The 15026-nt window shown below is 52.0% G+C and overlaps 1 protein-coding gene across 1 annotated transcript in view; it reads left to right on the top strand.

Annotated features, from left to right (window-relative positions):
- Window positions 1–15026, top strand: part of Kcnq1 (potassium voltage-gated channel subfamily Q member 1) — a 329937-nt gene that overhangs the window by 84979 nt on the left and 229932 nt on the right. The window contains exons 4-10 of the mRNA XM_028870925.1: window positions 70–148; window positions 572–668; window positions 1368–1508; window positions 8880–8990; window positions 10042–10137; window positions 11724–11846; window positions 12819–12960. Of these exons, the coding sequence (XP_028726758.1) occupies window positions 70–148; window positions 572–668; window positions 1368–1508; window positions 8880–8990; window positions 10042–10137; window positions 11724–11846; window positions 12819–12960 (789 nt within the window). The remainder of the gene's footprint in view (window positions 1–69; window positions 149–571; window positions 669–1367; window positions 1509–8879; window positions 8991–10041; window positions 10138–11723; window positions 11847–12818; window positions 12961–15026) is intronic.

The following is a 15026-nucleotide window of genomic DNA, read 5'->3' as shown; positions in this document are numbered from 1 at the left end:
GGTGGGTGGGGACACAACCTCCCTAGATTTCTGGATGCCAGAAGTAATGACCAGCTGCCCCTCCCACAGACCTCATCGTGGTTGTAGCCTCTATGGTTGTGCTCTGTGTGGGTTCCAAAGGACAAGTGTTTGCCACATCAGCTATCAGGTATGTTGACTCTTCCATTTCTCCCTGTGAGACAGGACCCACCACAAAGCTCCCTCCTCTTAAGCAATAGCCTCTCCCGTCCTGGTTCTTTCATGGTGAGTGGGGGAAGGGGCAGGCTGGCCATAGTTTGTAATATTGAGGACACCCTGGGTTCAAGGCCTGACCATAGCACTTCCTAGCTCCTAGGACTTAGGTGATAACCTGACGGTATACTTGCAATGTGAGTGACCCTGGGCCTCCCCAAGACAGCCTCCTGGAAGGGCTCCTGGAGTGATGGTTCACAGGCACCTGTAGGAAGCAAGATGGCCCCAGTACAGAGTGACATGTGTGTCTCCTCTACCCATTGGAGGCTTGGTGGGGACAGGAACGTAGGGAGCTTGTGATCACCATGGCCCTCTCAGCCCCTCTCTCCCTGCTTCTTAGGGGCATCCGCTTCCTTCAGATCCTGCGAATGCTACACGTTGATCGCCAGGGGGGTACCTGGAGGCTTCTGGGCTCTGTAGTCTTCATTCACCGTCAGGTGAGTGAGCCTGGTGTGGACAGGACAGAAGCTGGCCACCCTACAGGAGGAGGGCTGGAGATTCACAAGGTCAGGATACAGGGTTGGTGGTATCTTAGTACCTGGACCCCAGCTGAGTGACCCAGGGCTAAGCAGGTACCAAGGCATGTGGGTATGAGGACAGCATCCCAGATCCTTCCCAGCCTGAACCTACTCCATATCCATGATGACAGCATACTTGGCCTGCCAACGATGCAGAGCTGATGCCAGCTCCCTCAGGCTTGGGACAAAAGACCACTGGGTCCTGTAGAAAATGCTAAATAAAGAACAGATTTAGGAAGCATGGAAATCAAGGATGGTGCAGTGGTGAGAGTCTCAGATACCTTCCAGAGGCAACTCTTTCTCAGAGAGGCTTCTGGAGACACCTGACTCTAAGTACTGTCCTGTCACGAGAACAGAGGAAGATGTGTGGACCCCAGTGACTGGTTCAGTGTGAGAGCTGAGACTGCCTCACTGCTAAGTGGCATTATCTACCATTTTCAAAAGCTATGAACACTGGGTTATTCTGAAAGGTGACTTCTGCATGTATAGCATGCTATAGCTAACATAGTATAATCTAGCAAATGCTGGAACTTCGTACCAAGGCATTTCTCTCACCACACCTATGGAGCTCTGGACCACAGGGTATGTGAGCATGGCTGATGTGTTGTCTGTCCCCAGGAGCTGATCACCACCTTGTACATTGGCTTTCTGGGTCTTATCTTCTCCTCCTACTTTGTCTACCTGGCTGAGAAAGATGCAGTGAACGAGTCCGGCCGCATCGAGTTTGGCAGCTACGCGGATGCTCTGTGGTGGGGGGTGGTAAGTTGGAAGCTTTTGCTGGGGTGTCTCAGGTGGAGGACACATGGACCTGGGCAGTACGGGTAGAGTCCTGGGCTCTAATTGCTCAATTTTAGTCTTTTTGTTTGTTTGGTTTTTGTCTTTGCCTCCTCCACTGAGGCTACTAACTCCAACACTGCAAACTTTTCAACCACAAAATTTGCACTTGAAGCCTACAGTATGGGTTCCTGTGTACCACAGTGTATGTTCCCTGGTCCCTGCCTTAAAATGTGAACATGGTTATCCTTCAACTTCTGGTCAGGAAAGGAAGGATGATGGGACAAGGGGGTGCAGAGTGGTGCTTGGTACCTCAACCACAGGGTGATCTTTCCCCTGGAGGGGTCCTGGGCTCAGAGTGCAGCAAGGAATCAAATGCATACTTTGCATGTCTTTGGTGTCTGTGCTGACCCAGTGAGCACACCTGTGCCAAGGATCAAGACATGAGATGACACAATAACATCAAGGTCCTTGGGGGCTGGGAGGAAGAAGCAGGGGTTTCTGTGGATGTGAGGTCTGCACAGTCCTTCATTGCCCCAGGAAGCAATACTGTGAGTGCCAGCCAGGCCCTAAGGTTATGAAGCTGGTCATGGGCCTCCTGGGTCAGGGTGACTCCAAACCTGCTGAGTTGCCAGTCTCTGTGGAGGCTGGTGTGTGACAGATGACCACTCATGCTAGGACCGAATGTCCCAAGGGGTGGTGATGTTGTGTGCAGGTGTGTGTGTGTGTGTGTGTGTGTGTGTGTGTGTGTGTGTGTGTGAGAGAGAGAGAGAGAGAGAGAGAGAATGTGTGTGTGAGAGGGAATGTGTGTGAGAGACTATGTAAGAGTGTGTGTGTGTGTGTGAATGTGTGTGTGACAGTGTGTATATGAGAGTCTGTGTGTGTGAAAGAGACACAGAGAGAGAGAGAGAGAGAGAGAGAGAGAGAGAGAGAGAGAGAGAGAGAGAATGTGTGTGAGAGAGGGAATGTGTGTGAGAGACTGTGTAAGAGTGTGTGTGTGTGTGTGAATGTGTGTGTGACAGTGTGTATGTGAGAGTGTGTGTGTGAAAGACACACACACACACACACACACACACAGAGAGAGAGAGAGAGAGAGAGAGAGAGAGAGAGAGAGAGAGAGTTGGGGGTAGACTATGACTCCCCAGGAGTCAGCTAGAAGGCAAGGGAAGGGGAGGTTCCTGTGAGGATGGTGCTGAAGAAATCCAGGTTACACTCTTAGAGCGCTTGGAACCATTGCTCATGGCCAAAAAACCTGTGGCTAAGGCAATTTAGGGGGCTTTCTGACTGCCAGTGTCCTCCAGAAGTTGTTTGCTGTCACATGGCCTTCAGGTCCTCCTCTGAAAGCAGGCTTTGTTCAGGCATTGAATGTTGAGGACCCCTGCACTCCAGGGAACACAAATACCTAACAGGAACACACAGTTCAGAGCAGTTGTGGGCTACCCCTGACTCTATCTCACCCCCCACCCCCAGCTGTGAGGGCAATAGGCTGTCTAGATGTTATACAGAGAGGCACCATTATTCCTGGAGGAGCTACCAGGGCTGGTACCCCTGGGTGGGCAAGAGGATACCAGAGCCAAGCCCATCCCATCCAACATTCTCAGTCTGTCGGCCTTGGGGCTCACTAGGCTAGTGAAAAGGTTGGTTGGATTGTGGCAATCTACAGAAAGGGACAGCACAGGCTCTGGGAACCTGGCGCAGGGAAAGCAGCCACGCGTGGTGGTAATGGCCACATTGGGCCCTGGTTTAAGTGTTTGTTCCCAAATACCCCAGCCAGGAATGAACAGTTTTTGAGGCTTGCTCACTCTCAGAGCTTCTAGATTAAGGTGGAGACAGGAAGCTGGGGCAAATGCATGTTCCCACAATTCCTGAGTGCCCCCAAGAAGCAGGGTACACAACAGGAACTCTTGACATTGGCTGAGTCAGTCTGTCTTCTGGATGTTTCCAGCATTCTAAACAACTTAGGGAAGGTAAGGGCATGCTGACAAGCTCCCAGGTTGGGGCAGGCCTCTGTCTACCCTTCAGGGGCCAATGTCCCCCAGATACCCTGGTATGACAGGAATAAGCAGGATGGGTAGGACAGCTCAATGCCCTGGTTAGGAAGCTTGCCTGTGGTAGGGGGACACATCCCAGGGCCATAGCTGGGCCTGCATGGAGGTGGGGGTGGGAGGCTACTCAAAGCCAGAGTTCTCTGGTGGGAGAGGGGCAATGCTGGCTGAGGTACAGCAGGAAGTGAGTGGGTGACTGCCCATAGTGTGGCTGATAAGTGGTGCCCAAACTTAGCAGTGCCCAGCCTTGGGGCTACCCTGCCTGCGTTCCCAGCCTTCTACAGGAGCTCTTTCCCAGCCCCCTGGCCCCTGGCCCCCCAGTCCTCGGCAGAGAGGCGCCCCCACTCCCACACCTGTGCAAACATCCGCCCGCCGGCCGGGAACACGGCCCCTTTGTGCCCAGCTTGGCACCGGTGCTCCAGCGTACTCTGTCAGCTGCAGTCCGGGCCTCGGCCACAGCGCACCCTGGCCTGGCCATTGTTCCCACGAGGCCCTGTGCCCTTGGCTGCCTAGGGCCCCCCAGCACCCAGCTCAGGGGGCCAGCAGCCCCCATTCATTCAGCGGCAGTCTCTGCAGCTGTCGGGTGGGAGCAGCCCAAGGCTGTGTTCCTGGCACCTCTAGGGTAAGCAGAACTTGAGTGCTGCAGGACAGGGGCAGCCGGGCTCAGAGTTCTGTAGCCTTGTGCCAATGAACAGTCATCTCCTTTGTCTCCCCTCATTCCACAAGGGGAGTACAGCCCCACCCTGCTCCTGGGCTTCTCATCTGTGTGTGTGTGTGTGTGTGTGTGTGTGTGTGTGTGTGTGTGTGTGTGTCGGGGGTGGGGTGGGGTGGGGTGAGCACCCACACGTGAGAGAATTTTCAGAATGCCAGACCCCTCTACTATCTGCTGTGTCTGTCCCAGGCCAGGCCTCAAGCCCTGTCCCCTATCCTAAAGGGTATTGGCTGGACCCTAAGAGCTGGACTAGCTTCCCCTAAGGTACACTGAGGTAGGACTGGGCATAGAGGCATGCCTGCATGGATTGGAACTTCTCTCACCTTATTAGCCTGGAGATGCTGTGATGAAGCTGAGGGTCCTCCACTGGCCAGTGAACTAGATGAATGGGGACAGGAAAGCCTGTCCACTGCCACACTGCTGGTGGATTCAGTGTGTCCTGTTCTGTCGAGATCCCACAGCTCTGAAGACCAAGGTCTGAAACTGAGGCAGGAGCAGGACTGTGCTCGCTTGGAAGGCTCTGTGGGGAGGGCTTTTCATTATTAAGTCTGGTTTCTGGGGGTCCAAGCACCCTGTGTTGTTCCTTTGTGTTTCACGCGGACACATATCACTGGATTAGGATCTACCCAGGGGACCCAGAAGAAGGCTGTAATTCTGAATAGTCTGTGTGTGTGAGGGGACGGTGAGCCATATGGGGAACACAGTTAAGTCCAGAATGTAGGTATCCAGGCAGTATTTTGTGGGGCTGCCTGTCTTCACAGACCATGGGCTCCCATAAGCTGGAAAACAAAGGTGCCTGCTCCATGGGACTGTGTCCCCTTCCTCTGGTTGGAATATCTACATGGGTGTGAGGTCCCAGAACCCCCTAATGTAACATCCAAGTGTGGCTGTGAAGCATTTGGGGAGCTCCTCAGACTTTTCCCTTACCTCTGGAACAGAATGCATTTGTTTGTATTAGGGTTTGAGCACAGGAAAAAGCCATTTCTGCAAACACGGGCTCCTCTGTTTAGTGCCTGGGGGTCTCTGAAAACAGGCGGCTGCTGGGCTCTGTTTACCCCAGTGGATAAATACAGAACTAAAGTGAACAGGCTGGAACCCCACCCTGTGTTTCAGTCCCTTAAAAAACCCAGTCTGACAGCATTTCATTCCTCACCTGGAGGCTTTGGAAAGTTCCCACCTCCCAGGCTGGACTGTATCCTGCAGAGTCAGACCAGAGGGGTTTTGGGGTGGGGAGGTCTCCTAGATGATCCCATGCAAGCTCTGTGGAACTATCCGTAGGAGATGTGATTCTTCAGGAATATTCTGACTCCGGAGAAGTAGAGGCTAGAGCAGGGGCCAGGGCTTGTAGCACTCAGCCTTTTCCTCTTCCATGTAGGTTCTATGAGTATCATGCAGCTAGGGCGGAGGGCCTGCCAGGGACCCTTGCCAGTGAGCTCTTCCCAAGGAGGGGTCTTTAGAGGATGACTAGGAGTCTATAAAGCACACCCAACTTGTGGTTGTTCAATAGCCAGTGCCTACAGATGTATTACATAGACTCAGAAGGTCTGGTGATGGTGGTGCACAGGGGTTTGGTTCATGCCATTGAGGAGGTGCCTGTATGAGGCTCAGGAATAGAGCTTCCCAGTTACCCTTCCGCCTGGAGGAAGCAGACAGTGTCAGAAGGTAGTGAAATGTGAGTTACAGGGGTGACCCAGTGTGAGGCTGATGTAGAGACCAAGCTGTACTCACCAGGCATCAGCTGTGTGGTCCCGGATATGTCAACTAACCTCTTTGGATACATCTAATCCAAGACTATAAATAAGAGTTAAGTCGGTGAGCATGCGGGAAGCTGAGCTCCAGCCATGATTGTGACTGTAGATTCTGGACCAGACCTCCTCCAGACTCAAAAGGAGAGGACTAGGTACCACTAGTTCTGGAAGCTCTCCCAGTCTTTTATTCCTTGATACTGGAGCTTGTTCCAGAGGATGAGGGGGACCATGAACCATAGGTTGCCCTGCAGGTTCTGTCATTGGGACAGCGATCTGTGAACTCAAGTGGGGATGGCTCAGGTGACCTACTGTTGGTTGGGTCCTAGATTGGTCCCCTCTGTTCACTGGCCCAGGAGACTTGCAGATCTGGCTGTTGGGGACAGGTTCTAGACAGTTCTATAAAATGGCCCATTCCTGAATTGCTGTCTCTGTGATTTCAGGAAAAACAATTTGACAGGGACAGGTCACCTGAGAGTGAGGACTTATGAACTGGACTGGGGGGCTGTGGTGGCCCAGGAGAAGGAAGAGGGTCCTAGTAGTTAGGTACCCTCCAACAGAGGACTGGCCAGCACTCAGGACCACTGCACTGGAGCCTTCCTCCTACTGATGGTAGGAGTGGAGGGGCAGTTAAGACCCTAGGGAAAAGGCACAGGCATGGCCTCAGGTCTCTTTCTTGCATAAGTCATTTCCTCCCCCACTCACCTGTGTTTCTTCCCAGCTTGCCATCTAGACCATTACCCTTCCACCTTTATAGATGTTTTCCTTTATTTTTTATTTTTTGGCAGGGGGGATAGGTTTCATATAACCCAGGCTAGCCTCAAACAAACTATATATCCCAGATGACCTTGAACTCTTGATGGCTGCAGCCTAGGGTCTGCCTTTGTAAGTAGCTCCTGACATGTGCTTGGCTTCCTAGAGAAGGCAGCTGTGGGCCAGCTCTCACATGTGGGGTACAGTCTTCCACTGGGAAGACACTACTAGCTAGGAGCTTCAGCTCACTTGGGCCTTCTCATTCAGCAGTCTGCTGGCAGCCATGCCCTCAGTCCCAAGAGTGGCTTGGCTTCTACTTACACAATCTGAGCTGTTTCAGGGGTGTGTGTGTGTGTGTGTGTGTGTGTGTGTGTGTGTGTGTGTGTGTGTGTGTGCATATAAGATGTCTGGACAGCATGTGCCCTGGCTGTCAGTCATGGATGTGACTTTTAGACCTCTTTGTGAACTTATGCAGTGTGTATGCACACTCTCATGGTGTCTCATTTCTGTCAGTGGTGCAAGTTCCCACATGTGTGTGTGAGTGTGAGCGGGTGTCCCTGTCTCCTTGTGAGGCACGTTTACAAGTGTATGGCCACATATGTAGAACAGGGTGGTCCCTTTAAAGGGCCCAGCCATGAATGACTTGCTATGCCCTCTGTTTGTGTGGGGTGTGGATTTGTTTAAGGCTAATGACATTGTGGGGAACGTTTCATGTGGGCAGTTGTGGGAAACACCAGTATGCAGCCCCTGCAGCCTGGTGCAGCATTGAAGGGGTGGCCCACTGGTGGCCTGGGCCCAGCTGTGGCCTGCTCTGTTGTTTGCCATTCAGGGAAATTGACCTGTTGATTCATGGCCTGTTAGCATACTGGCCAGAGTGACAGACTTGGCACTGTGGGGTTACTCCTGCTGTCCTTGTCCTCTGCCCCCCGGCTGTACTTGCTCAGAGTACTTGCCTGCATGGTGAGCACCTATCCCCATATCCACTCACATGTGCCTGGTCACCTCTGATCCCCAGACCTCTCTTGCCTTCCCCTCCTCCTCAGTGGCCACTGGGGAACAGCAGTGGTCCAAAGTGCAGTCTCTCTGGGAATGGAGTGGGCAGTGATGGTTAGGAGGGATCTTGAGGCTTCCTCTCTGGTCCTCACTTCAATTGGAGTCTATTACGTGGTGTTCCCCAGGCTTCATCCTTGCTGACCCTGTTGGGCAGGGGTCACTTAGGGGTTCTCATGAAGGTCTTGGGTGGGGGTTGTCACTTGGCTCCTGGGGTGACAGCTGAGGTGCCTAGAGTGAGCAGGCTATGAAGACCTTGAATGGGCAGGCTCTCCCATCGCACTGACCTGCCTTAGCTGCAGGGCAGACCTGGATAGCGTGTTGTGACCCCAGTGGCTGTGTGTGAGTGTGTGTGACCACCCTGGTCTCTCCAGCAAGCCCAAGGCAGCCTCATGGTATGACCTAGCAGTTAGGCACAGCCAGGGTGGGCCCCCAAGTCCCTCATCAGAGGGCTCAGGAGCAAACCTCAGATGACAGCAGGGGGTGGCCTAGGGGGGCAGCCCCTCACTCCCATTGTCCCACCGCACACCCTGGACGCTGCTCTCCCACAGAGAAGAAGGCTAGCGCCTTGTCTTATTCTCTCTGAAAAGGAAAAATGAAACATCTGGATCCCTGGGCTGGTGGCAGGAAGCAGCACTCAGCCCCATCCTGGGCCTTTGTGGACTGCTGGCCTCAGTGGGAGCTTCCGGCCTCCTGGGGGCCAGTGTACTGCAACTTCGGTGGCCAGGACAGGGCTCCTTGGGATGGGGCAGGAAGCCTGGCCCCTGTGGGTGGCCTCTGAGCTGTTTGCCTGTCCTGTACACCCCAAGCTCTCCACAACCCCAGGGCTGTGCCATCTGTGGTAGTCAGAGTTGAGGGACTAAGGAGACAGAAACTTGAACCAATTTACCAGTGCTGTCCCTGGCACTTTCTCCAAACTGTGCCTCACTATCATGGTGGATAGGGTTTTAGGTCAGCTCTCTTGTTATCAAGACACTGGGTTGGGACCACGGGTATCCTTTCTGAGGTTCTCATCCCACCAGCCACTGACTGTGATCCTTCTTCCTTGCAGGTCACAGTCACCACCATTGGCTATGGGGATAAGGTACCCCAGACGTGGGTCGGGAAGACCATCGCCTCCTGTTTCTCTGTCTTTGCCATATCCTTCTTTGCACTCCCAGCGGTAGGCATCCATCTGGACCTTCTCCCTTGTTTCCCATGAATCCTTGCCCCAACTCTGGGTATCCCCTGAAGTAGAGTACAAGGTAGCCTGTTGTGGTGCTTGACAGAAGCAGTAAGGTACAGAGGAGCAGACAGGGCAGAACCTGTAGACCTGCTCTGCAGCTCTATCTGCAGAGTCTATCTCATAACCTTTCCAGAAATCACAGACCCATGTCTACACATATGTGCTATGTGGGACACACACTGGTTACTTGTACATATGTGTCATTGTAGGTGTGTCTTATACATGTTATATATACATACTGTACACATGTATTGCATGCATAAGTATCTGTGTTACATTTGAATAGCATATTTACCATGTGTTCTGTGTATGTGTACGTGTTATTTATAGATGTATTTGTGATTTTCTGTATGTCATGTGTACACATATATTTGCACATATGTTCCACAGCTATATAGTATCTGTTGCATGAGTCTCTGCAGCACATGGCAGACAATGTGTGTTTATGTGTCTGTTGTACATGCATGTGTAACATATAGACATAGGTCATGACATATGGTGTGTGTCTCCTGCATGGCCCCCAGCTGCTAAGGCAACACTTTTTCTCTGCCACTGCTCTCCTTGGCCACCCTGGCTGCAGTAGCTGTGGGCTCCTTGTTGATGACAGGCACAAACTCCTGCTCCCCTGCGGGTATGGTCCCTCTACCATAGCTAACCCACCTGGCTTTCCACAGCTGGTGCCTAGGAACAGATAGAGACTCGGATCTCTTCTGGAGCCAGGCTTCATGTTGAATCAGCCCTGTGAAGTGGGTTCTGCCTCCCTGGGTGGCAAGGTCAAGCAGGCTGAGCCTAGTGACTACCCTCAGATGGCATCTGCTGTATCTCATACCCACCTCCTGGTGGTACCTGCCTTGCCACAGCCCTGGGCACTGTGCAAGCCTCGTCTCCAGGTGCTTTTTGCCTCTTGTTCTTCCTTGGGACCTTTGTCCTTTGTTGGGAACTGCCCAGCATGGCCCATGTGAAGTGGACACCTTCTGTCCCTTACCAGGGGATACTTGGCTCCGGGTTTGCCCTGAAGGTCCAGCAGAAGCAGAGGCAGAAGCACTTCAACCGGCAGATCCCAGCTGCAGCATCACTCATCCAGGTATGTGCTGTGTGTGCCTGATGAGCTGGCAGTGCTATGTGCTTGGGAATTGGAACCACTCCCAGCCATGCCCACCGCCCGAGTGGAATGGGTCCTTTTGCTGTGGCTCCTCCCATGGTGAGGTGGCTCTCTGGGAAAGTACCCAATATTGGGATGACAGGATGGGCACAGAAATGCAGGACCATCACTCCCCGTACTATTCCCATTGAGGGCCCTACTTGCCTGCTAGGGCAAGGCCTGACCATGGCCATTCAGCCATTCTATACCCTGCTAGTCAGCCTCTGGGGACAGGGACAAGTCAGAGAGAGAGAGAGAGAGAGAGAGAGAGAGAGAGAGAGAGAGAGAGAGAGAGAGAGAGAGGGAGAGAGAGAGAGAAGAGAGGGGGGAGGAAGGGAGGAGAGGAGGGAGGGAGGGAGGGAGGGAGGCAGAGGCATTGCCTCTGGGAGGCTTGGCATCTCTTAGGACCAGTGGTGATTGGTGAGAGTAGTAGGTTCAACAGTCAGACAGCACAGGCTACTTCTCAGAAGGCTGGAAGTTAGGGACTGCAGAGCCTGAGAGCAAGAGGGCAAGAAGGTTCTAAAGGTAGCTGAGGAGATGGCGGGTTTTGCTATGTACTCCCTTAGGAGCACTCCAGAGAGCTGGACTGCCCTTCAATGGCAGAGAAACCCATTGCAAACGGGTCCTGTGTTTTTTCATTTATCCAGAACATGGATGTCCTCCATGAGCCAATATAGCCTGGATGTGGACATAACCCTCTAACCAGTGTAATGGTTATGATCACTGTGTGAACCCCTCTAGATCAAGTGGAGCTGCCCAATACAGCCCTTGGAAGGGCCTCTAAACAGTCCCAGGTCATAGGTACCCCTGCCTAGGTTATGTGTCTGTGCTAGATTCCTGTCATAGAGTGGGGGCTATCACCTAGAAACCTTGCCAGCATGTAGAACTTTCAACCAGTTTTACTTTCTTATGCTCATAGGGCCTGTAGTGACAAAGCCACCATATACCCCCATAAGAGGCTCTGGCATCTGTTCCTTCCTCCTCTTACTCCCTTGGCTCCCTCAGGCCCCTCTAGGTCATCTTGCTGTGATGATTATGGGGAGGGGTAGTCCCTCTAGAATGTTTGCCAAGAGTTTCATTTGTAGTCATCAGAAACTCCTCATAGCCACAAGCTAGCACCTGAAGCCCCTGGGGGGCCTCACCTCCTGCTGATCCCTGGGGCTCTACTCCACACCCTGCTGGTGCTCACACAGGCCTGGGCAGCCCTTTTCCACTATCCTTCTCTGGGGAAACTCTGGTTATCTAACTCTGCCTTAGTTAATATATATGGGGCCTGTTCAAGGTCACTCTTCAGGAGGGGCTCCCGTAACAGGCAAAGGTCTTGTTTAGTATCTGAGCTATGACTGATAGATAGTTGATGCATGAGCCAGTCCCCTTCTTAGCCTAGAAGGCCAAGTCCTGCTGTCAGGGAAGGGGCCTGGGGACAAGTTGGGCCTGGCACTCCAGGAGGAGCTGAAGATTTTCCAAGTGGTACCATTGAGTGGCTGGATCAATGACCCCTCCCTTCTTTCCCCTCTGCCTAATATCAGACTGCGTGGAGGTGCTATGCTGCTGAGAACCCTGACTCATCCACCTGGAAGATCTATGTACGGAAGCCTGCCCGGAGTCACACTCTGCTGTCCCCCAGCCCCAAGCCTAAGAAGTCTGTCATGGTAAGCAGCCTTACCAGCCACTAGAATGGGGATTGTGTATTAGCAGCTCAGGAAGCTGGAGAGGCTGAGCATGAGACCCCGGTATTGCTATTCAGGGAAGTGCTCATCAAGATGCCACCATCATTCTGAGGTCAAAGGAAGTCTGACCTGATCCCTGCTGTCCTTATGTCCCCCACCCTTAGAGCCATATTGGACTGACCATGCCAAGACCAGGATAGGTCTTAAGAGAGTGCTTCTGGAATTGGATGGGCTAGATCCATCAGTTACTGGAACAAAGCTCTTGAGGGGACCCTGGTGCTGGTTTTCCTTGTTGGGTACAGCAGGCAGAAGGGGAAGGCATAGGAGCTCTAGACCACAGAGGAGGCAAGTTCCAGCAGCTGTGTGCAGGAGTCCTGCCATCTACCTGGAGCAATGAGGAAAAGGTTGGGGCTCTTCTCTTTCCTGGCCATCACCCTCACTTTCCTTGAAGAGACAACCTTCCCAGCTTCCAACTGTCACTGGATGCTTAAACTTGCTCTTCCCTCTGTCTGAATGCTCTCCCTGGCTTCACACAACCTACTCCCTCACTTTCTCCAGGAGTCCTCTTTAAAGATGCTCCAGTGCTCACAGGGTATCTCCTACCATAGTCTGCTGCCTTGGCCTTCAGCCATACTGTCCTGGTGTGAGCTTGCATATTTATATTTATACTGTTGTTTTGTTTTGTTGATTTGTTTTGTCTGCCTGCCTTTCTTAGGCCATGGCTCATAGAGGGCCACAAGGGGCCAAGCAAAACCCTGAACCCTCCAGCAGCATCAGCACACTGAAGCCTCACTCCACCAATGTCTGAGGGTCCTAGAGCTCAGCCCCTGACCCAAGTTCCCTCAAGGGTACATATTTCAAGGCTGAACTCAGGACTCTACAGGTGCTCTGGGACTGGTTGACAGTCTGGCAGATGGTGCTCAGGAAGTGCCACTCATTATGTGGACATTTTAGGTAAAGAAGAAGAAGTTCAAGTTGGACAAGGATAATGGGATGAGTCCTGGAGAGAAAATGTTCACTGTCCCTCACATCACATATGATCCCCCAGAGGATCGGAAGCCAGACCATTTCTCCATTGATGGCTATGACAGCTCAGGTAAGCAAGTTCCCATGTATGTAGGGGCAGGGCACTCAGTGCTGACCCTGTAGCAGCGTCAATCTGGCTTGGGGAGCTTCCATGCCACCCACCCTTAGTTCTCTCCTGGAATTCTGTCCATAAGGTCCTATAGCATATACACAGTCACTGTCTACCTTGGAATCCTAAGCATAGCTTGAGGTCTCTGCTCCAGGAGGATGGAAGGCAGAGTAGACCTGGAAGCTTCTGGAAGCTTTGATGCCATGTTCTCCTTGTCTTTCCCAAGGAGGTACTCACTACACAGTCGGTTGAGAGGATACCTACAGCTGCCTTCGAATGTTGGGGGTCAGCATGACCTGTTCTGGCCACAAAAGGGAAGGTGACATATATGTCCTGTTCACTGGGCTTCTCCCTTTCAGCACCCAAGTTCTGTGTTTGAAAAATGGCTGGGGTAACCTCTTGGAGATTTGCCCACTGACAGGGAAGTCCAAAGGTGAGGGTGGTAGACATGAGGCCTCTGCAGGCCCTAGAGGGCCAGTGACTGGCTGGTGAAATCATGGGGACATATGGAATTGGTTTCAGTGCCTTGATGGACAAACATTTCTTATGCAGCCCTAAGTCTGTATCTAGTGTCACCAGAACTGATCTATATCCATTCTTCTGTGGGGCCTGGATGAGGCCAGGTTCATGGAACCTGGTGATAAGACTGCAGGCCTGTCCAAAATTTGGATGCTTGGGTCCCAGTTCAAGTTTTGCCTCTGTTAAGCCATAGCGAGGCTCTGTAATACACATGTGAAAAGGCAACTTGGAGAGGTCAGGCCTATTTTCCAGGCTACAAAGTGGGAATATGGCATGCCTCCAGATGTGCCTTCCTTTGGTCTGGAGACCCCTTTATCAAAGGACCACAGTAGGAGCACAAAGTATCCATTGACCAGAGAGACTTCTCCAGAGGTACGTGTGCTGTTTCCATTATTATGACATACTGTCAAGCACTTTCCCATGAGACAGGGCTGTATGGGTCTAGGACGCTCACATTCCTGGCCCCAGATACAAAGTGGACATTCTGAGTTTGCAGCATAACCCTTAGGAGACAGCATAGGTGGCTGTAGAAGGGACCCTCTCCTTCCTGTAGCTCTCATATCTCTCTGAAAAAAGAAATTTCAGTGCCCAGCTCAGGGTGTATGACTGAATTCTCTAGCAATGGTCTATAACTTGATTTGAATGGTTCTGGTCTTTTTATTCTTCTGAGTCAGTGTGGGTGTTGAGATAGTGATCTGTCAGTAGGACCAGGATGTGGCTCAACTCACTACATGCTTTTTGCTCAGCATCTATGGGAAACCCCTTAAACTGTCCTGCTGGCTGCTTCCTCTCAGGACTATTTACTGAAGCAAATGGTCCAAACATCCCAGTGTCCACACAGGTTCTGCATCCTCTAACTCAATCAATTGGCAGACTATTACATGGCAGTTGCTCTTCTAAAGATTCTGGAGATGTCATGAGGATGTGCAAGAAAGTTCTAGGCAAATGTTTTCCTATTTTATCTAAGGGACTTTAATATCCATGAATTGGGGGAGTCCTGGAACCACTTCCCAAAAGACAGGGAGGAGAGACCTTGCAAATATTCCTAAAGTCCCTGCCCAAGATTCAGTCCTTAGGTGGAGGGAACATCTGACTAAAAACAAATGATAGTTGGTTGGGCCATGGCACTTGAGGTCAGGAGAAGCCTTTTACAGATGGGGAGGTAGAAGGTTGAGCCAAAGGAATGGACTTTCAGCTCACTTCCCCCTTGACTACTTGCTCACTCCAGCAATGATAGGCAACTCAGGGCCTAGTGCTGGCTCCTGTGGTCCCAGTTTCTGCAAATCAGAATTTTGCCTCTAGTTCAGAATTGTTCCTGCTTACCTTCAATGAGTCCCAGGCTCCAAGGGGAGGCTTCATTTGAGTGTCTTGTTGAGGAATGGACATCTAGTTTCAGTATCTGGCCAACAATCATACCCAGCCTCGTGTGCCATGTGGTCAGGTCTTATGCCTGGCAGGAAACAGGCACTGACATTGCACTGTGGTAGGATGGGAACTAAGGGTGCAGA

Source organism: Peromyscus leucopus, chromosome 1 (genome assembly GCF_004664715.2).
Source record: "Peromyscus leucopus breed LL Stock chromosome 1, UCI_PerLeu_2.1, whole genome shotgun sequence".
Lineage (NCBI taxonomy): Eukaryota > Metazoa > Chordata > Mammalia > Rodentia > Cricetidae > Peromyscus > Peromyscus leucopus.
Note: the sequence above shows the minus strand (reverse complement) of the source record. Positions and strands in the feature narration are given on the sequence as shown.